Raw genomic sequence first — 23,228 nt, 5'->3', positions numbered from 1 at the left:
GGAGTGGCTGGTTGGCCGGAGGCCCCCCTACCGCGTTCTTGGGCGTCTGGGTGTGGAGGCTATGGAACTTGGGGAGGAGGGCGGTTGGTTACAGAGGGGCAGCAGTGGCAGTCTGTGCTCCAGCTGCCTTTGCTGCAGCTCAACCATACACTGGAGCATACTGGTTTGGTCCTGCAGCAGCCTCAGCATTGAATCCTGCCTCCTCTCATCACGCTGCCGCCACATTTGAGCTTCAGCCCTCTCTTCAGCCCGCCACCTCTCCTCCCGGTCATTTTGTGCTTTCCTGCACTCTGACATTATTTGCCTCCACGCATTCGTCTGTGCTCTGTCAGTGTGGGAGGACAGCATGAGCTCGGAGAACATTTCATCGCGAGTGCGTTTTTTTTTCTTTCTAAGCTTCACTTGCCTCTGGGAAGGAGAAGATCCTGTGATCATTGAAACACATGCAGCTGGTGGAGAAAAAAAAGGGACAGCGGTATTTAAAAAGACACATTTTATAAAACAGTGGCTACACTCTTTCAGGGTAAACCTTGCTGTTAACATTACATACATAGCACATGTGCTTTCGTTACAAGGTCGCATTTTGCCTCCTCCCACCGCGTGACTACCCCCTCAACCTTCCCCCCTCCCTGTGGCTAACAGCGGGGAACATTTCTGTTTAGCCACAGGCAAACAGCCCAGCAGGAATGGGCTCTTCTGAGTGTCCCCTGAAGAAAAGCACTCTATTTCAACCAGGTGACCATGAATTATATCTCACTCTCCTGAGGATAACACAGAGAGATAAAGAACGGATGTTGTTTGAATGCCAGCAAACATACACTGCAATGCTTTGTTGTACAATGATTCCCGAGTACGTGTTACTGGCCTGGAGTGGTAAAGTGTCCTACCATGAAGGACGCAATAAGGCTGCCCTCCCCAGAAACCTTTTGCAAAGGCTTAGTACTACATCTAGGAGAACCGCAAATGCCAGGGCAAAGTAATCCTTTCACATGCTTGCTTTTAAACCATGTATAGTATTTTAAAAGGTACACTCACCAGAGGTCCCTTCTCCGCCTGCTGGGTCCAGGAGGCAGCCTTGGGTGGGTTCGGGGGGTACTGGCTCCAGGTCTAGGGTGAGAAACAGTTCCTGGCTGTTGGGAAAACCGGTTTCTCCGCTTGCTTGCTGTGAGCTATCTACAACCTCCTCCTCCTCATCATCTTCTTCGTCCCCAAAACCTGCTTCCGTATTGCCTCCATCTCCATTGAAGGAGTCAAACAACACGGCTGGGGTAGTGGTGGCTGAACCCCCTAAAATGGCATGCAGCTCATCATAGAAGCGGCATGTTTGGGGCTCTGACCTAGAGCGACTGTTCGCCTCTCTGGTTTTCTGGTAGGCTAGCCTCAGCTCCTCCCGTTCGGTCCATGCTGGAGCTCTTTTGCGATTCTGGGACTCCATCATGGTCACCTGCGCTGATGAGCTCTGCATGGTCACCTGCAGCTTGCCACGCTGGTCAAACAGGAAATAAGATTCAAAAGTTCGCGGTTCTTTTCCTGTCTACCTGGCCAGTGCATCTGAGTTGAGAGTGCTGTCCAGAGCGGTCATAATGGAGCACTCTGGGATAGCTCCCGGAGGCCAATACCATCGAATTGTGTCCACAGTACCCCAAATTCGAGCCGGCAAGGTCGATTTAAGCGCTAATCCACTTGTCAGGGGTGGAGTAAGGAAATCGATTTTAAGAGCCCTTTAAGTCGAAATAAAGGGCTTCATTGTGTGGACGGGTGCAGGTTTACATCGATTTAACGCTGTTAAATTCGACCTAACGTCCTAGTGTAGACCAGGGCTTAGAGACTTAGCCCTGGTCTACACTACGGGGTTAGGTCGAATTTAGCCACGTTAGGTCGATTTAAAAATGGATGTGTCCACACAACCAACCCCGTTCTGTCAATTTAAAGGGCTCTTAAAATCAACTTCTGTACTCCTCCCCGGTGAGGGGAGTAGTGCTAAAATCGACCTTGCTGGGTCGAATTTGGGGTAGTGCAGATGCAAATTGACGATATTGGCCTCCGGGAGCTACCCCAGAGTGCTCCGATGTGACCACTCTGGACAGCACTTTGAACTCTGATGCATGAGTCCGGTACACAGGAAAAGTACCGGGAACTTTTGAATTTCATTTCCTGTTTGGTCAGCATGGCGAGCTCAGCAGCACAGGTGACCATGCAGTCTCAGAATTGCAAACAAGCTCCAGCATGGACCAAACAGAGGATACTGGATCTGATTGCTGTATGGGGAGAAGAATCTGTGCTGGCCAAACTCTGATCAAAAAGAAGAAATGCAAATATATTTGCCAAAATCTCACTGGGCATGTTGGAGAGAGGCTACAACAGGGACACATAGCAGTGCTGCGTGAACGTTAAGGAGCTCAGGCAAGCCTAGCAAAAGACAAAGGACACCTGCAAGGGGGGAGTCTCACGCAACAGGGATGGGGATTTTGTGGATGAGGAAGAGGAGGCGGAGGAGTAGGAGAATGTGCAGCAGGCAAGCAGTGAATCTGTTCTCTCTGGCAGCCAGAACCTTTTCATCACCCTGGACCCAATACCCTCTGAAGGTGGGATCCCCGACCCTGAAGCCAGAGAAGGCAGCTCTTGTGAGTGCACATTTGTAAGTACAGTATGGGGTTTAAAAGCAATAGTGTTTAATGTTTGATTTACTCCGTTCATGCTGGGCTGTTTGTGCTTGGCTAAAAGGGATCATCCCGGAGAATAGCCATGCGGCAGGGGGAGGGATGAAGGGATCAATCCAGAGAATAGCCACGCGGTGGGGTGGGGGGAGGAGTGTGCTGCACATCCACCTGAAAACTGCAGCCCCTCCTTTTTAATGTGAAACCCAACCCATTGCTTGCTATGGGAAAGGATGGCGCTGCAGTTTGAAACCATTCCCACATGTTGTGCATAAGAAGCCAACCCCACGTACCCTTTGCCTTACCATGGCTGCCTGGAAACCGAATTCTGTTGCCCAGCCATATGTGATGTGTCACCATATCAGCAGGTGCTCAATATAAAAGGCAAAATGCGACCTTGTACCAAAAGCACATGTGCTGTCTGCTGTGAATTGCTTGATTCACTGTGAAAGAGTTTCTCTTTTGTTCTCAGAAAATCATCTTAAATTTTACTCTCCCTTTTTATCTCCCCCTCGCCCTCCCTCCAGGTGCAAATGTTTCTACACTCCCCCATCATCTCCGTCCCTGAGGTTATCGCAGATTAGAAGGCGAAAAAAACACACCCACGATGACATGTTTTCCGAGCTCATGCAGTCCTTCCACACTGATAGGGCACAGCTTAATGCATGGAGGCATTCATTGTTAGAGGCCAGGAAATCATTAAGTGAGCGTGAAGAGCAGAGGCAGGAGCGCGAAGAGCAGAGGCAGGAGGTGATGCTGAGGCTTATAGGGGAGCAAACGGACATGATGAAGTGTCATGATGGAGCTGCAGGAAAGCCAACAGGAGCACAGACCCCAGCTGCATCCATTGTATAACCGTCTGACCTCCTCCTCAAGTTCCATATCCATCTCACCCAGAAGCCCAAGAAGACGGGGGACAGGAGGCTCCGGGCACCTAGCCACAGCACTCCAGAGGATGGCCCAAGCACCAGAAGGCTGTCATTCAAACAATTTGATTTGTAGTGTGGCTACAAAAAGCAATGTGGCCTTGTCCTTCCCTGCTCCCCGACCCCACGCCACCCAGGCTACCTTGTCAGTTATCTCACTTTTTTTAAAATTTAAAATTTAATAAAATTTATATTTATCTTTATCTTTCTGAATGAAAAACTTTTTGTAAGTAAGATTTGTTGCTAGTTGGAGACTTCCTAGAATATGAACAACTTTTTGGATTTTTTTTACAGATTATAAGGAAGTTTCACAAGTGGTAATTTGGGGAGTTATAGCATCTTCCCTGAGGGGAGCAGAAGCAGCAAGTCTTTTTCCCTTTCTGAATCTTGTTTTTGTAAATGTGTTTGGGTGTGGGGTGGGGGGAGGGAGGAAAGGGGAGAAAACCTTTACAGTCTTCTATCTTGCACTTCATCAAAACTAGCTTTTAATGTGTTTCTATTTAGGGGCCCTGGCTTGTAGGGTTGCAATTTCTGGATAAACATAGCATGTATCATGGGTGATACCTGCTGTGGTACAGTGGGGTTCCCCTTAGGGTGACTGAGTTTACTTGATATGTGGCTTGAACCTTCCTATATCTCACCATCGAATCCCATGCAGTTGGGTGCTGTTGCTTTGATCCTGTTTTGAAATCACAGAAGAGTAGGACTGGAAGGGACCTCAGTTCGTCATCTAGTCCAGTTCCTGAATGCAAGGCAGGCCTAAATGTTATCTAGACCATTCCTGACAGGTGTTTGTCTAACCTGTTCTTAAAAACCTCCAATGACAGGGATTCCACAACCACTGGGCAACTTGTTCAAGCACTTAACTACCCTGACAGGAAGCTTTTCCTAACGTCCAACCTAAACCTCCCTTGCTGCAATTTAAATCCATTGCTTCTTGTCCTATTCTCAGAGATTAAGGAGAACAATTTTCACCCTTCTCCTTGTAACAAGCTTTTCTGTACTTGAAAACTGTTATCATGTCTACTGTCTTCTCTTCTCCATACTCAACAAACCCATTTTTTCAACCTTTCCTCATAGATCATTCTTTCTAGACTTTTAATAATTTTTGTTGCTCTCCTCTGGACTTTCTCCAATTTGTCCACATCTTTCCTGAAATATGGTGCACAGAACTTGACACAATACTCCAACTGTGGCCTTATCAGCATGGAGTAGAGTGGAAAAATTACTTTTCATGTCTTGTCTACAACAGTCCTGCTGATACACTGCAGAAAGATGATTGCTTTTTTTGCAACAGTGTTACACTATTGACTCATATTTACTGCTGTGATCCACTATGAGCCCTAGATCCCTTTCCACAGTACTCCTTCCTAGGGAGTCATTTCCCATTTTGTATACATGCAATTGATTGTTCCTTCCTCAGTGGAGTACTGTGCATTTGTCCTTGTGGAATTTCATTCTATTTACTTCAGACAATTTATCCGTTTGTCCAGATCATTTTGAATTTTAATCCTATCCTCCAAAGCTCTTGTAACCCCTCTGAACTTGGTACTGTCTTCAAACTTTAAATGTACTCTATATATTATTATCTCAATCATTTATGAAGATATTGAACAGAATCGGACCAATGACCAATACCTGCAGAACCCCACTTGATATGCCCTTCCAGCTTGACTGTGAACCATTGATAACTTCTCTGTGGGAATGGTTTTCCAACCAATTATGTACCCACTTTATAACAGCTCTATTTAGGCTACATTTCCCTAATTTGTTTGAGATCATGTGAGACAGTACCAAAAGCCTTACTGAAATCAAGATATACCACATCTACTGCTTCCCCCTATCCACAAGGCTTGTTACACTGTCAAACAAAGCTGTAAGGTTAGTTTGACATGATTTGTTCTTGATAAATTAATCTTGGCTGTTACTTATCACTTTATCTTCTAAGTGTTTGCAAACTGATTGCTTATTTGCTCCATTATCTTTCTGGGTTCTTAAATTGAGCTGACTGATCTATAAATCCCCAGATTGTTGTTATAGATTGGCACTATATTTGTCCTCTTGCAGTCCTCTGGAATCTCTCCCATCTAGCATGAGTTTTCAAAGATAATAGCCAATGGCTCAGATATCTCCTCCGTCAACCCCTTGAGTACTCTAAGGTGTATTTCATCACTCCCTGAACACTGATCAAGTTGCACTGCAGTCACCACCTGCCTGCGAGGCAAAGAAGCCCGAATGTCTTGACAGGGTGATTGCTGCAGACGAAGCGGGGGTTGGCTACATGTCAGACGGTTGAAGGAGTCTAGGCTCTATGGTGGAAATGAGGATGTAGGGCAGCTGAACACAGAAGAGTGAGATGGGCATGGAGCAGAGGCTGTGGGGAAGTACCAGACTGGTCCTCCAGCTTGACGTGGGGCAGGGTGCAGAGCGGGGCCATAGCTGGCACCTGAGCACCAGCTGGGTGACAGGATGGCGTGGCCTAGGCCCTGTGACAGGGCGAGGCTGAAGGAGGGGCAGGAGCCAGGGTGGCCCGTGGCAGGCCAGCCCAGCATACTCTTGGAGCAGCGAGGGAAGGGAAGCATTGGCGCTGGGCACAGCTGGGTGACAGGCAGAGAGCCGGGCGCGGCCGGCCTCATGCTGTCTCGATGCCCTGTGCTGGCAGTGGGGCGGGGCTCGCGGCAGCCGTTGGCGTTGGGACTCCCCAGCTGTTAGCTCGCGCTCAGCTTGGGACGTGCTTCCTCAAGCCGCCGCCATTCCCATCCGGGGCCTACGCGGGTAGGTGGCGCCCTATATCACGTGACAATGCGTGGCGGCGCGACCGCCATCTTGTGTTGTTGGGAGTGAGGAATTGCTTCGGCTGTGAGAGACTCTCCGTCCGGGATCACAGGTAATTAACCCCGCTGGCTCTGGCCGGCTCCCATGGGCGCCGGGCGGTGTCTGAGCTTTTCCCCTTCCCGCCCGGGGCGTGTCTGCTCCGCAGACGCGGCCCTGCTGCGGGAACGTGCATAGGCCGCTTTGGAAGCACCGGCCTCGCCTACAGTTCATGCCCAGGCAAAGGCAGCGGGCTTGGGGTATAGAAGCCACGGAGGCCCGCGGCCTGTGAGGAGCCGAGGTTGTTTGGATTTGGCTTATGGGAAAGAGGCCTTTCCTGGAGCCTCTGCTTTTGGTCTTTCCCCCCGTAGCTTCCGAGGAGACTCCGGCTGCCTGATCCTGTTCTGTTCCTACTCCCTGTTGGCTCTGTGAGGTGGGGGCTCCGTCCAAGCGGTCCCTTGGCAGCCGGTTCTGCCGTGGGTTGGGTGAGTGCCGCTGGACCGGAGCCTGTCAGGCAGCTGCAGGATTTCTCGGGATTATCCCGGGCTACCTGCGGTTCCTGCTCATTTCCTTCTTACTCTAACTCCTGTGAACTCTCCTCTCCCAGCCCAGCGGGACCGTCCCGTGTCCTGGGCGAGCCGTGGGCAGGTTCCGTTCGCACTGAAACCACTCTCTTCTGAGCATGTCTGGCCTTGTCATATTGCAGACACTAGGAGAAAAGAGCTGGTTCAGGACTGAGGCCTTTCTCTCAGTGAGCTGGGTGTTAAGGGGAATACTCAGCAGTGTGTGACCATGGAGGCCTTGGCAGGCTGAAGAGTCCATTGATCAGGATCATGTATGTTTGGTATTAATCCAAGACAAGTAGTCTCAATGTCAACGAAGAACTCCCAGCACTTTCAAGTATGTAGAACTGCAGTTTAAATCGAGATAAGTTTGAGGTCAAGGGGATCAGTACAGATTGACATAGTAGAAGTAACACCCCCCACCCCCTCCACACACACACTCTCCTATGCCCATAACTTAACATTGATGGCATTGTTTTTTATTGTTACTTTTGCCATTATTTTTGCTGTCCATATTTTGTTCTCTAAATTTTATTTCTGAATTCTGCTTTTGTTGTTTTTTTAATTTAATCATTTTTAGCTCATCACCCTTTGATTTCTTGCTGCAAGAGCTAGCTTGTGCCACTTTTTGAAAAGTGTTTCCTTTTCCACAATTCTACTCATTGTGTTTATTGCCTACTAACGTCTAATTAAAGGTAAAAGTGTGTTGACTTTTGAGCATGGCTTTGAGTAGAATATGTAATAGTTGGACATTATGATGATCTGGATCTCTTTGACATAAAAACAGTTGTTCTAGGAGTCAACAAGACTTAGGACATTTATTGAACTCACCTATTGCTGCTAATTCTATTGGTAGTAGGCTTGGTAGGAGCATTAGTATAGACAAGGCACTGGTGGTCACTAATTTGTCTAGACTTTGTCTAGATCAGAGTTACGGCTTGTCTCCACTTACTGTAGATCGATGCTGCGGTGATAGATCCACCGGGGGTCGTGCTCCCATTGAATCTAGTACTCCACCAGAATGAGAAGCACCCAGTGCTGTGTTGACACCACAGTAAGTCGACCTAAGGTATGTCGATTCCAGCTACGGTTATTCACATAGCTGGAGTTGCGTAACTTAGGTCAACTTAGCCCCATACTGTGGACCTGCCCTTAGCTGATACTGTGGTAATAAGCCTGCGCCTTGTCAGTACGAGCAGGAGAATCCATGGAGGTTTAACAGTGGGAGAACTTTAAAAAAAAAAAAAAGGTAGCATAGACACATTGATCCAGTGAGGTAATTGCTGTCAGAGCTCTTGTATCACAGAATGGATTCTTCATTGAGCATGGACAAAATGCAGGATTCTGCTTCTGGTTAACTGTATTAAATAGGTCAGAAATAGTGGTACCATCAACTGAAGTGGTACTTCACAGTGAAAATTTATAGCAGTCATAGCAAAACTTGACAGTTTGTTGACTCCACTGCTGTCTGAAGACTTAATATAACTTTTCAGTTCTCTGACAAAGTTGTAAAATATTTGTTAGTGATTTCAGGAGCTGGACGGGGTCCCATGTCATCTGGGCTTGTGGATATACTTGCACATCCTCTGTCACCAGGTTTGCTGCAGAGCCTTTTTTGAACTGTTTTCCAGTGACTCTGTTTTCAGCTAACATAGATCATTAAAATATATATATTGCATCTTGGTTTACTACTCATCCTTTGAAAATGCATCAAGAGACCTGTGTAACGCATCAATATGAATCCGATGAAGTGAGCTGTAGCTCACAAAAGCTTATGCTCAAATAAATTGGTTAGTCTCTAAGGTGCCACAAGTACTCCTTTTCTTTTTGCGAATACAGACTAACACGGCTGTTACTCTGAAACCTATCAATAAAATAATTTCTCAAATACCTTGAACATCCCTTCTTTTTTCCAATAAAATGGTGTCCAGCAAAGGGGCTGAAAGTATGCTAAAATGATTCCTTTTCTCTCTAAAATGTACAATAAACTTAAAGGGAAAACAGCTTGAAAAATCAGCCTTTTATTTGAAAACCTTGTATTGGTCATAGTTAAAAGTAGATACTACTATAACTGAAAGGTGGTGTAGAGCTCTTTTTCATTTTTACTTTGTGTATAGTCAGTTTCACTATTTTCCCGGTATAGTCAATCATCTTGCTTTCTGAAAAGTCTCAGACACCAACTGGGGAATAGAAAAATCCGTACATACACATTTTTAAAGGACATTTTAAAGTAGAACAATGCCACTCCTTCCAAAGACTTAATATCTAAAAGGTCCTCTGTCAGGAACTGAAATTTTTTAAAGTTAAAAATTAAAACAAATCAAGTTGAATAATGCCTTGCAAATTTATGAATACTTTAAAGAAGCAAATGAAGTTTTCCATTTGGGATGAACTATGGAAGTGAGAGATGACGGGTAGCGCACATGCACATTATCCATGTTGATCTGGGGTGTTGGCTGAATGGACTTTTGGCTAGTCTAAATTCTGTCAAATGATATTTGCAGTGTACTAGAACACACAAGGAAAAAGCAGTTCGACTGACTTTAAGGTTAAGTCTACACTACAAGCGCTGCTACAGATCATCTTACTACAGCAACAAAGGGGATGTTTCTCTGTTGCTGCAGTAGATCCATCATAACAAGAGGCAGTAGCTAGGTCAGTGGAAGAATTTTTCTGACAACCTAGCCGCATTTACAATGCGGGTTCGGTCAACATAACTATGTTGCACAGGGCATGAAATTTTTCACAGTCCTGAGCGATGTAGCTAGGTCGACTTAAGTTTTAACTGTAGACCTGGCATTAGTTAAAAGTGACCTGCAAAGGGGAGTTGGTTGGAGACCCCTGCTGCAACATTTTATTTTATTTTTCTTCTTTAATGTGTTGAGACCTGAAATTCTCCTTAGATTTTCTGCTTGTGTTTAACATTTGAAATGTCAAAAATATTAAATGTTATTTTCATTTCTTTTGCTAGACTTCTCTTTAGAAGTCCAAATAATGGATAGAGGAGTCGTTCCCCCCCCCCCCCCCCCCGATCCTCCCCGTAATTGAAATGTTTCAAAAAGATCTAGTCTCCAAACTGTTCCTTCAGGTAGTTAAGTTAAATAGCTGTTAACAAACAGTCCCATGGTTTTTAAACAGTCTGATTTAAAAATTAATTTTCATCTCAGTTCAGGATTCTATTCCATGGCTTTTGTGATGTCATGCTCATACTAGCTCTCCAGTACTCCTGTTCAAGGAAATACTGGGATAAATGATACGTGAATCTTAAATGTAAAACAATCAGGGGACAAAAAGCTTAAAGAAGGATTTTAAAGTTTGCTTTTAGGCTATACTTAAAGGAAATAGGTTATAACCAAGAAGATTTAGTGATGATGTACATGTGAACAGTGTGCCCTCTTGTGGTGGCATGCATATTAAAAAGAATGTAGGGTCCTGCTATACTACTTTTCTGTAACTCGCTTTATTAGTTCCAGTGGTAGTGGCAGGGTGTGAAGATAAAGGATCAGGATCTCACTCCCAGCTTTACAAGTTTGGATGTCTTTGTTAGTAATTGAGTTTGCAGCAGTGGATTTATTACAGAATGACATCCAGCTGTCTTTCTCAAAATATGAAGGAACTTTGTCAACCTGTTTTTGAATTACAGGTAGCTAAAAATTCCCTGAACATGGAAGCCACTTAGCAGTAACTCCTTAGTTATGGTGATAAGTAGGGAGTCATTATAAATCCTATGTTCATATTGCTTATACTTTTGCACAGAAAGTATTTTTATACATCTGAGGGGTTTTTGGAGAGTTTGAAAGGAAGTGGTGAAGACACTTAAATTATGGATGTTTTTAAAAGAAACTGCCTTATTTTAAAATTTTAAATACAGTTTAAATTACCTTAAGTAGTTATTTGCAGAAATCCACCTTAATGTTTGCCTTAGCTGCTTATGATGTGTGAGCAGCATTGCAGAAGTCTGGCTATCTTAGATAGATAGATATATTGCCCCTATGACTGTAGCATCTGAGTATCTGTCTTTTATTGGAATTATACTTACAACACCTCTGAGAGGCAGAGAAAGTACCATTATCCCAATTTTACACATGGTGAACTGAGACACAGAGAGGCTGTGACTTGCTCAAGCTTATACAGGAAGTCTGTGATGGTAGAGCAAGGAATTCAGCACTAGGATAGAGCCGTAACCTCTGGACCATCCTTTCTCCATAGTTCATAAACTTTGTAGGGCAATGTGAAGTAGAGGGAACCAAGGACCCACAAACATCTCCTAAGATCTGCATTGCACATGAAGTACGGAGAGTTGGGGATCCTGCTGAGCTTTTCAAAGCCATCATGGAGCTTCTGAGGCTTTTTGTTTTAAAAATCCTTTACTAAAATTAAGTTAAGGTTGCTACAATGTATGTATGCCAAGGAGGGTTATAGTTTAACATACCCTCTCCCAAGCATTTAAAAATATGGTAATACAGTTTATGAAGATAGTTAAATATACAAAGATATTCACCATTCAGATGATATTTTACGTGTACCTAGATAAAATATCAGATTGTATATTCTAAAATCCTTTAAAGGTAATTATAAATTTGAAATATATTCAGTTTTAAAAAATGACTTCAATGTAATTTCAGGTACACTTCTCTCTGAGTCCCCCGTCAATTTTTTAGTGCTTTACAACCACATAATCCTATTTTCAAAATGTTTTTCTGTCCCTGAGCTGTGCCAAAAACCCACACAAACATGCAAAACTCATTATAGTGAAAACATTAGATTGACGATATGGAAAGTGCTGTAAAATGCACCAAGTAAACAGGTGAAACAGGCTATACATAAATGTAATAAAACTGGAAATGAAGGCTTTTTTCTGCTGTTTAAACAAGCAACTTTTTTTTTAAGTAGGCAACATTTATTTCACTCTTGTAAAATTTTTTTAGTTCATGATTTGATCTTTTAACTCTGTTCTCAGATCATCCAACAGGGAAATGCTTGTGTCACAGACCCAAACCACAACTTGAAATGCTTCTTAAATCACTGACTACAAATTAAAATGTCATACGTTGTATAGATATGTGGATTCCTCTTTCTCTTGTGTGGTAAATAATATTTAAATAGGCTGAGATTTTTTGGTCTGCATGTGTAAAGTGACTTTAGATTAAGGTAGATGTGTGGTCGGTATCTGGAGGATAGTGAGCCTCTCTAGGGAGGGTAAATCAAGACAACATAAGAATTCAATTATATTGGGAGTGTAGATGTGTTTTCTGCCTCATGGTAGAATGGGGAGAATGTGTGGAGAAGATGTTTCTGGACCGTGTGAAGACTAAAGGTAGATGTTCTGGTCTCATGACCCATTTACAGGTGGGTAGTTGGAATGGGATAAGGTTGAGCTTTTGGTTTACATGTGAGATGTAAAAGGTGAGATGTTAGTGTTACTAGCTAGTAATCGGTGGTTGAACCATTGTCTTAGCCATATGTGGAGAATTTGTAGCACGTATTGGAAGCTGATGATGTAAGATGAGGGGATATAAAAGTTTTCTTATTTATAGGTGGAGGCTGAACAGGGTTATGAGACATAGTTAAGCTCCCGCCTCCCCCACTTCCCCCATGGGTATATGCAGCTTACAAGTACATACTTAAGAAATCATGGGCTTGATTCAGCTCCCCTCTTTACATAGGGCTCAGTTAGAGTTGGATCAGGTGCTGAATGAATTGTGACCTTGTTTGACTATTTCCCTTCCCTTATTGTTTGCTATTTGTATTGCAGTAGTGCTTAGAGGCCTCATTTGAGATCACAACTCCGTTGTTGTAGGTGATGTACAAACACACAGAGTTTTTAGTCCTATTTGAAACAAAGCAAGTGAGTGTAACTACCTACCTCTTCCGCTCAGGGCAGGAAAGATTTCTCTATGAATCCCTGTGTTATAGAATAGATGATGGACCCAGGAAGTGTTGATGATGTACTCTTATATATGTTATGTGTATATATACATGCATAGGCACTGACTCTGTGGGTGCTGTGGGGCTGGAGCACTCATGGGGAAAAATTAGTGGGTGTTCTGCACCCACTGGCAGCCAAGCTCCACCTGCCCCCACCTCGCCTGCTCCTCCCCCTCTCAGCACTTCGCATCCGCTGCCTAAAAGCTGTTTGGCAGCACTTAGGACTTTCCAGGAGGGAGGGGGAGGAGTGAGGAGGCGGTGCACTTGCGGGAGGAGGTGGTAAAGAGGCGGGGACTTGGGGAAAGGGGGTGGATTTGGGGCGGAGCGGAGTGGGCAGGCACGGAGCCAGGAGGAGGGGTTGAGCACCCACGGGGCGAAGCAGGCGCCTATGTATACATGGTAGCAACCTTTATTTAAAGCTAACTTTTTTGTCAGTTGGTTAAAGCAGACTGCCCTGTTACTAGCCTGTCACTCCAACATCTTGTCTCTTATCCTCTCATGTGACAGCTATACTTTCATGTTTAAGAGCAGCTCCTTTGTGAAAAGAAGACTTTGTAGTAGATTCTACATGGGAGAGTTCTTGAAATACCTTTCCAATGAAAATCTAGAAATGCTTTATCACTCTGAAATATCCATTTTCTGAACATTTTATGTTTACTACCTGGGGGCATGGAAAATCTTGCAAAGTGGGGAAAACCTAATTGAGAATCATAAAACATGCTATAGGTATATGAGGCCTACAGAGGTCTGGTTAGGTAAATTAATGTGAAAATGATTGTTCATTCCAGGAATCCTTTTATTTGTGTGCCTTGACTTCATATGTTTTGGAATGTTATACATACATTTTGTTGGATTTAATGTGTTTTGTAGCAGTTTAGGGTTTGTCAGAGGGTGGAGATGGGTGGCAGGAGAGAGATCACTTGATCATGACCTGTTAGGTTCACTGCGGCACTTGGCATTGACCCTGTCGGTAGACAGGATACTGGGCTGGATGGACTTTTGATCTGACCCTCTATGGCCATTCTTATGTTCTTAGTTACAGCACCATGTGATAGCTGGAAAGGAGGCGGTTCTACCTCTGGAACAGATAGTGGCAGGGTCGTGCTAATTAGATATGATGGGTCAGGGATTCTGAGGGGGGTAATCAGGGGGCGGGAAGTGGGAGGAGGCCAGGCTGTTTGGGGAGGCGCAGCCTTCCCTACCCAGCCCTCCATACAGTTTTGGAACCCTGATGTGGCCCTCAAGCCAAAAAGTTTGCCCCCCCCTGCCCTAGACCCTGCCTGGAGGCTTGATTGTTCACATCTCTCTGGCTAGTATGTTTTAAAAAATGTTGGAGCTCCCATCTGCATCTGATTTGTTGAAGGAGTAAAAGATCTTTCTCCTTCCCTATTCTGCTGCTGGAGGATGGGGAACTCCATTACTCTGATGCTTTGCCAGTCTCCTCGCTGCTGATGCAAAATGAGTGGGTAGATAGGGTCTCTGCTATTTCACATCCTTCCTCTTGGGTCTTATGGGGGGCAGGGTTAGGATCTTTAACCTATCCTTTTTTTCTTGTCAAGCTCTCCCTTCAATACTTCCCCTTCCTGTCTCTTATGCTACTGATAGGTTTTCTGCACAGGAGCAAGTTGCAAGTGAAATTCTGCTGTCCAAAGTTCTATATAGCAGCTGTGAAAGTGACCAACCCATGGCTAGTTTCACTTTGCTGCTTGAGAATATTACTAATGGTAACAGGCACTGAAGCAAAAGCTGCCCAAAGACTCAGAATATTTTGTGGTAGTTCAAAGTGGGAATGTTATATTTCCAATCATAAAGGTTAGAAATGTAATTAACATACAGAGGCTTAAATTCTGAAGGAACAATGTCTTCGGAGTCCTCCACTCTAGGGAAAACTTTCTGTTAACTATAGGTGAGTGAATTTTCCAAGCCCTGCTCTACAAGACCTGAAGGTTAAAATGGCTGTGTAGAGAGAAGTATGTTTTAAGCCTCCTGGGTAAACACTGAATTGCTTGAAAGGGGAGAGCTATGTATTTCTTCTCATGTGTTCACATGTTCATGATGATATTTAAGCATGTGTTGGAAAAATGGCTGAGGTTGAGAGAGAATATTGCTTGGTTCTCCAGAGTTCAGGTCTCCCAAAGTTTAAAACATGTAGCAGCCGTAAAGGTGTAAATTATAATCGGAAGAGCTTTGAAGTCGGCAATGATGGCTTCCCTAAAATTACAAATTTTGTTGAGCTTGTTGCTTAGAATGTGAACTTCTGTTCCGCGTTTTGTCTAGTTTGATTTTGCTTTATACTATCCATGGGGGGATGCCACAAGAAGGCAATCAGAACTTGGACAAGATGCCACTAGTAAGGATATGATTTAGTCATCGAGGTCACAGATTCCGTGACTTTAACGGGCCTCCATGACTTCTTTGGGTTCAGCCCCCACTGCAGCAGGGGTTGGAGCTGTCTCATCTCCTCCACCCCTCCCTCCCCCCGTGGCTGCAGTGGGGGCTGGAGCTGTCCCATGGGTGCACACATTCTCCCCCCTCCCCCCCCCCCGGTGGCTGCAGCTGTCTCATTCCCCCCATCCAAGCAGGGGCTGGAGCAGTCCTGCCTCCCCTCCCCCAGTGGCTGCGGTAGGGTCTGGAGCTGTCTTGTCCTGCGTGGCAGTCAGTCCTGTCCCGTCATCTCCTCCTCCTCCTCCCCCCCGTCACAGACAGATGGCAGGATACTGTGAATTTTTGTTTATTGCCTGCGACCTGTCTGTGACTTTTAACTAAACATAATCATGACAAAATATTAATCTCATTACCTTCAAAAGTTCATGGCAGACTATCACGGATGAAAACAGCCTTGTGCAAGGTTGACAATGGTTCCAATAGATATACATAAGCAATGCCCACTTCCCATAAGATTTTTCTGCCCGCCTCCAGAAGAAAACACCCGTAGTTCCTGCTGACTTGCCACGACTGCCTTCACAATATCATTTTGCAGTGGCCATTGATGCACTCGTATCCAGTGCTGCTGGCCCAGTGCTGATCTCAAGAGATGTACAACGGCGTATTGGCTAACAGGTATGTCCTTGCAGAGTTGCGGCATTTCTGGGATAGAGAGGCGGGCATGCTGATGAATGTAAGTAAGGGTTTCTGAAATTCATCTGTTTGCATTTTGGACACAGATCCTGGATTAGGCTTAACAGGCTTCTGACAGGGACAGCCAGTGTGGCTGCCACAGTGCAGGAATTTGGCTTAGCCCAGTCTTCACAGTGTGACTACGGGGTAGTGATACAGACAGTGAAACACGTGGTGGAGGAGTGCACGATTAGAAGATTGTGAGGGTGAAGTACAATACTTTGCTATCCTTGATAATGCAGCAGTTAGATGGCTGAACAATCTAGATATTGACGTGTGACCCATATGGAAGAAGATGACTAGCTTTGTTTAAACCTGTTGTAGTCCAGAATGGTCAAATGAGTAGATTTGACTGTATCCATTGCAAGGACCCGAAGGCTGTAGCAGTCGCTTTTTCTTGTGCCAGAAAGAGAACTACATCTAGGGCTAGGGTCTTGAAGTATGTCATCACTGCAGAATAAACTCAGGCTTTTATATGGATGTTGCTCCTAACCCCTCTCCCATCCACGTGTGGTGCTGCTTTCAAGCCATGCTAGCTGGCTTGTCTTGGGGTATAGGCTAGAGTTCAGATGCTGCTTTTGCTTGGGCTGGTAACCTGTCCTCTTTGCACTGAGGATGCGTGCTAAATCAATCCAATGCAGACAGTCCTTCATTGCTTTTCCATAATTCCCCCTGCCTGCCCAGAAGAACAGAGAATTCACTCTGTATCATAGAGTGGCTTAGTTTACTGCAGCACGAACAACCGTAAGCTAAGCCCTCACTGACACACACAGCTGAGAGCAGCATCAGCGAGGACACAGTAACGGCGCGGTTTGGCTTTATGGGTTTGGGATAGGCTAACCTGGATACTCAGACATAGGTGCCAATGAACTGAGTTAAATCTGCAGTGAAAACGTACACAAAATCACTGAATCCAAGGGTATGCTCTGGTTCTTGCTGAAAGACTTACAGAAACATGTTGGTGCTCGTAATCTGGTTGTAAATTGTCCTACCTCCAGTGGGGGGAGCTAGAGCAATTTGCACCAGCTGAGGATCTACCCCACTGTTTCTTACTCAGTCCCAAAATTAATCTCTGTACATAAAACTTTTTTTTCCTCAACCTCCTTCATGATGTCAGCTGTGTTGTGGTCTGCCTATAAACATGATGAATGTATTAGACATTTAAAAGCAATTTAAATATGCGAAAGCGAAACTCTTTTAGAATTGAAAAATTTGATTAAGCATATAACTTTAAAATAAACTATAAAATGAGAAGGATTTCAGTGCAGAAGAGTAAAACTCCATCCTGTAACAAGATGATACTGATGTCTCTGATGCTACATCCAATCACATAAATAGTGTTCCACACAGGCCACTCCTTTAAACAATCATTCACCTAAGTCAGATCTGAAAGTGGTGATAACAGCCCAAAAAAACACAGCAGCACAGTACTTTCAAAGTTTCAGAAGAAAGAAAAACATATTCTTGTAAAAATTGTGGTGGCTTGTATATTTTTGTCTTGGAGTAATATTAATCATTGAAGTACGCTGTGGTAAATGCTTTTCCGTTATCACAGGGATTCTCAAACTTCATTTCACCGTGACCCCCTTTTGACAACAAAAATTACTATATGACCCCAGGAGGTGGGACTGAAACCTGAGCCCACCTGATCCCTGCCACCGCAGGTGGGGGGCAGTCCAGATGCACATCAATATTCTGGAACTCCAGACAGTACAGAGAATGTGTCAAGCATTTCTTTCATCCATTGGCTCCCATCATGTTTTCATCATGTCAGACAACACCACCACTAATTATTACATCGACAAACAAGGGAACACAAGGTTGACTGCTCTGTGTGCCGATGCGGTCAATCTCTATGGAAATGGTACATTGTCCACAAGATCCTGTTGTTGGCAGCCTATCATCTGGGTAACTCCTTGCTTAACATTGTAGTTATGTTCCTGAAAAATGCGACTTTGGATTCACTTAACATCGTTTCACTTAATTTCCCTTTAAGAATTCATGTAAATGGGGGGGTGGGGGTGGGTTCCAGGGAAATTTTATTCACCAGACAAAAGACTATATTATATACACACCCAGTATAAGTTTTAAACAAACAATTTAATACTGGTACATGGTGATGATGATTGTGGAGCTTGGTTGAGGTGGTGAAGTCAGAGGGTGGGTTATCTCCCAGGGAATGCCATACTGCTAAATGACGAATTAGCATTTGGCTGAGCCCTCAAGGGTTAACTCGTTGTTAATGTAGCCTCACACTCTACAAGGTAGCACGAATGGAGGGAGGGGAGACAGCATGAAAGAGAGAGACAGAGACACACACCCTGTGTGTGAGAGAGAGATGCGCATTGCTCCTTTGAGTATGCTGACCCCACTCTTGAGTACACTGCCTTTTTAAGTTGATTGGCAAACTGAGATGGCAGATGCTGCCAGAAAGCTCCCTTCATCCTGAGCCCTGTCATGTGTCCCCACTGCTCTATGGAAGATGGGCGTGCAGGAGCAGGGGGATACCCTGATATTTGGCTCTCCCCCTCCCCCTTAAGCAGGAGGCTCTGGGGAGCAGCTCCAAGGCAGAGGGCAGGAGCAGCACATGGCAGTGTGGGGAGGGACAGCTGAACTGCTGGCAATTGATAGGCTGCTGGGTGGCTGCCACACAGGAAACTTAAGGGAACCCGGAGCTGATATGGGGGCTGCCAGTCCACCCTGGTTCAAAGCCCCCACCAGCTAGCTGCAACGGGCTGCTCTCCCTGCAAGCAGTGGACAAAGCATGTGGCTGCCAAACAACGTTATAAGAGAGCATTGCGCAACGTTAAATGAGCATGTTCCCTAATTGATCAGCAATGTAACAACAAAATGGCATTAACCAGGATGACTTTAAGTGAGGAATTACTGTACTCGGAATGCGATTGCAGACTCTCTCAGCAGAAGCTTAGTGGCCAATCACGAGTAGGAATTCCACAACACTGTAGTAAGCAACATTTTGAACCCATGGGGGACTCCAACCAGAGACCTCTCTGCCTCCCACTCCAGCAACAAATGCAGCACATATTGCTGTAGAGCAGTGGTTTTAAAACTTTTTTCCTGGTGACTCAGTTGAAAAAAATAGTTGATGCCTCCGATGCAACAGAGCTGGGGCAAAGGGTTGGGGTGAGGGCTGTTGGGTGGGGACAGGAATGAGGGGTTCAGGCTGTGGGAGGGGGTTGGGCTGTGCAAAGGGGTCAAGGCTCTGGGTTGGGGGTGTGGGCTCTGGGGTGGGGATGGGGATGAGGGGTTTGGGGTGCAGAAGGGGGCTCCAGGTTTGGGGCAGGGCTCAGGGCTTGGGCAGGGGATTGGGATGCGGGCTTACCACAGGTGGCTCCCAGTCAGCGCCATAGCCAGGGTGCAGAGGCAGGCTTCCTGCCTGTCCTAGCAACGCGGACTGTGCTGCACCCTAGAAGTGGTCAACAGCAGGTCTGGCTCCTTGGCGGAGGTGCCGCCACCACCCCCCAGCTCCCATTGGCTGGGAACTGGCCAATGGGAGTGTGGAGCTGGTGCTCTGCAGGATATAGGTATCCACTCCCAAGGCGATTCTCTCATACTTTGCTGGTCAAATTAGATCAACTATGCCTTCCCCTTTCTACCACGCCTGCCACAAGTACGCCATCCGCACTTTCCCCAAGCTGCTAACACAATAGCACAATCAGACATCCTGATCTGTAGATTCTTCATCCCAGTGCATGGTATTTGGATGGGCATCTTCTCTAGAAGGGGAATGTTTATCGGAAGTGCAAGACATCCTTTTGAGCAGCAGGAAAGAGTCCACTAGGCTTTCCTACTGGACCAAGTGGAAAAGCTTTCCCCAGAGGAAATGGAGATTCCTTTTCTTTTGGATTACCTCCTGTTCTTGAAGATGTTGGGGCTCACCCATAACTTTCTCAAGGTCTACATAGCAGTAGTCAGAGCCTTCCATCCCCCTGTGGAAGTACACTCTGTATTTACACATCCATTGACTACTAGGTTTTGGAAAGGTCTCCTCAGAACTTTTCTACCTGAACAACCTATTACTCCCCAGTGGGGCCTCAGCCTCATTCTTGTGGCACTAATGAAACAGCACTTTGAACTGCTGGCTTCATGCTCTATGTCCCTCTTTTCCATGAAAGTCACCTTCCTTGTGGCTATCACTTCAGCAAGAATGGTAGGTGAACTTGGGGTCATGATGGCAGACCCCCCTTTCACCACTTTCCATAAGGACAAAGTCTCTTTGTGGCTACATCCCAAGTTTCTACCAAAGGTCATATCCCAGTTTCATCTGAACCAACCCATACACTTTACCTGCTTTCTTTCCAAAGCCTCTCACATTGGCAGAGGAACGATGACTTTGGTCCCTTGACGCCTGCCAGGCCTTGGCCTTCTACCTGTAGAGGAGACCACCTATCAGGAGGTCTCCTAGATTGTTTATCACAAGAGTTGAGAGCGTTAAGGGGCAAGCAGTCTCCACACAAAGAATCTCCAAGTGGATGTTTGGGTGCAGTACAATCAATCAGTTATTTGGGCTGTCTCCACCCCTTGGGATGAGAGCCTGTTGCATGTGAGCCCAGGCGTCAACTATGGCCACCCTCCATGATGTACCACTTTGAGACACACATAGGGTGGCCACGTGGAGTTCAGTATATACCTTCGCAGCACATTATGCGTCGGTGCAGAACTCTGCGATGGATGCCTCATTCGGCGTGGCTATCCTCCACTCAACCATTCCATCCTCATCCTTGCAACTTCTTCCGAATTAGGTATTGCTTGTTAATCACCCTAAGTGGACTAAAGTAGGAACCATCACTCAGAGAAGAGGACGACGTTACTTATCTGTAACTGGAGATTCTTTGAGATGTGTGGTCCCTATCTGTATTTCACTTCCCACCCTCCTCCTCTGCTGTGAATCTGTTCAATTTGCGATGGAGAAGGAACTGGAGATGTGGTCTGTCCACCCTGCCGTTATCACCTCAGGTGAAACTATGAGATATGAGGCAAGGGGATATGCACAGACAGAAAGACTAGTACTACTTTCTGCTCCTGCAACGCATGGCATGCATGTGTAAACTTCAGATAGGGACCACACATCTTGAAGAACCTCCAGTTACAGGTAAGTAACCTCCTCCTTTTTTTTGCAATTGTAAGTAATAGAACATTTTAAATGAAATATCCTGGCACTTGCCCAGGAAATCTTGCTATTTGCCATGGATAAGTGACTGGATTTTTCAAGCTCTGTAATTTATCATAATTTATAAAATGTGTAGCTGTGACTTCATTAATCAAACTTTTACTTCTGCAGCGGAGAGGAGTAGTGGTTCCTAAGTAGGAATTTGCTGGTGTGTTCAGATGTTTTTTTATTGCTTATTAATATCAAAAGAGACTGTGCAAATTGCCTTGTTTCTTCCTCTGCCCATGATCAAATTAGGGGTGCTGGAAGTGGTGTCTGGGACCAAATATCCTGTTATCTAAAGTAATTGTATTTCATTTTTAATTGCATTATAGAGCTTAGATCAGGGGTGGCCAACCTGTGGCTCCAGAGCCACATGCGGCTCTTCAGCAGTTAATATGCGGCTTCGTGTATAGGCACGGACTCCGGGGCCGGAGATTTCCAGTGTGCTGGGGGGTGCTCACTACTCAACCCCTGGCTCTGCCACAGGCCCTGCCCCCGCTCCACCCCTTCCCATCCTCTCCCCTGAGCCTGGCGTGCCCACTTCCCCTTCCAAGCCTCCTGCACACCACAAAACAGCTGATCGGGAGGTGCGGCCAGGGAGAGGGAAGGCTCTGATCTGTGGGGCTGCTGGTGGGTGAGAGGGGCTGGGAGTGGGGGGGAGGGGGGAGCTAATGGGAGGCTGCTGATGTATTACTGTGGCTCTCTCGCAATGTATATTGGTAGATTTTGGCTCCTTCTCAGGCTCAGGTTGGCTACCCCGGCTTAGATTCACTAGTAGAACCCACTTAATCAGTTATCCTTTTTAGCATTTCTTATGGCTGGGATGTCAAGCTGCAGTCTGCCTTTGTGTATTGAGGACACATTAACCTTATGAAGAAAAAAATTACTCTGCTGTCTTCATGATATTCTTTGTTTGTGATTTATTTATTTTTAGGTTAACACTTTTTTAAAGAGGACTAGAAAAGAAGAAAATGGCAGGAGAAACTCAAACACTTAACTTCGGGCCTGAATGGTGAGTCTTTTCTGTTTTGTCAGAGTCTGGGACCTTATTCTGAAAACTAGGAAGGCTTTATGGACATGTATATTCGAGAGGAGGGAGAGGCTGAATGGGTTATAAAACTGGATTGGGTACAGTGTCTGTTCAGCACTTACTCAAATCTAGTTCTGATCTATAGTGACTAAAAGTAATCTTCATCATATGACTACGTAGTGCTCTGTGTGAAAGGAATTGGAGGTTTTATGTCATTGTAATAACTAACACTTACACATCAAACTCTCCAGAATATCCAAAGAATGAACAAGAAAGCTGAAGATCTATCTTAGAATCATAGAATATCAGGGTTGGAAGGGACCCCAGAAGGTCATCTAGTCCAACCCCCTGCTCGAAGCAGGACCAATTCCCAGTTAAATCATCCCAGCCAGGGCTTTGTCAAGCCTGACCTTAAAAACCTCTAAGGAAGGAGATTCTACCACCTCCCTAGGTAACGCGTTCCAGTGTTTCACCACCCTCTTAGTGAAAAAGTTTTTCCTAATATCCAATCTAAACCTCCCCCACTGCAACTTGAGACCATTACTCCTCGTTCTGTCATCTGCTACCATTGAGAACAGTCTAGAGCCATCCTCTTTGGAACCCCCTTTCAGGTAGTTGAAAGCAGCTATCAAATCCCCCCTCATTTTTATCTTCTGCAGACTAAACAATCCCAGTTCCCTCAGCCTCTCCTCATAACTCATGTGTTCCAGTCCCCTAATCATTTTTGTTGCCCTTCGCTGGACTCTCTCCAATTTATCCACATCCTTCTTGAAGTGTGGGGCCCAAAACTGGACACAGTACTCCAGATGAGGCCTCACCAATGTCGAATAGAGGGGAACGATCACGTCCCTCGATCTGCTCGCTATGCCCCTACTTATACATCCCAAAATGCCATTGGCCTTCTTGGCAACAAGGGCACACTGCTGACTCATATCCAGCTTCTCGTCCACTGTCACCCCTAGGTCCTTTTCCGCAGAACTGCTGCCTAGCCATTCGGTCCCTAGTCTGTAGCTGTGCATTGGG

General features: G+C 45.4%; 1 protein-coding gene across 5 annotated transcripts in view; it reads left to right on the top strand.

Moving 5' to 3' along the window:
- Positions 1–6,328: 6,328 nt before the first annotated feature.
- Positions 6,329–23,228, top strand: part of GIGYF2 (GRB10 interacting GYF protein 2) — a 148,749-nt gene continuing 131,849 nt past the window's right edge. For 2 of the 5 annotated variants that reach the window (XM_073360204.1, XM_073360201.1), the window contains exons 1-2: positions 6,329–6,470; positions 22,110–22,187. In XM_073360204.1, the coding sequence (XP_073216305.1) occupies positions 22,147–22,187 (41 nt within the window). In that variant the 5' untranslated portion in view covers positions 6,329–6,470; positions 22,110–22,146. Of the gene's footprint in view, positions 6,471–15,865; positions 15,946–22,109; positions 22,188–23,228 lie in introns of all 5 variants that reach the window. The other 3 variants (XM_073360203.1, XM_073360206.1, XM_073360202.1) reach the window with 2 other exon arrangements.

This window comes from Lepidochelys kempii, chromosome 9 (genome assembly GCF_965140265.1).
Source record: "Lepidochelys kempii isolate rLepKem1 chromosome 9, rLepKem1.hap2, whole genome shotgun sequence".
Lineage (NCBI taxonomy): Eukaryota > Metazoa > Chordata > Testudines > Cheloniidae > Lepidochelys > Lepidochelys kempii.
Note: the sequence above shows the minus strand (reverse complement) of the source record. Positions and strands in the feature narration are given on the sequence as shown.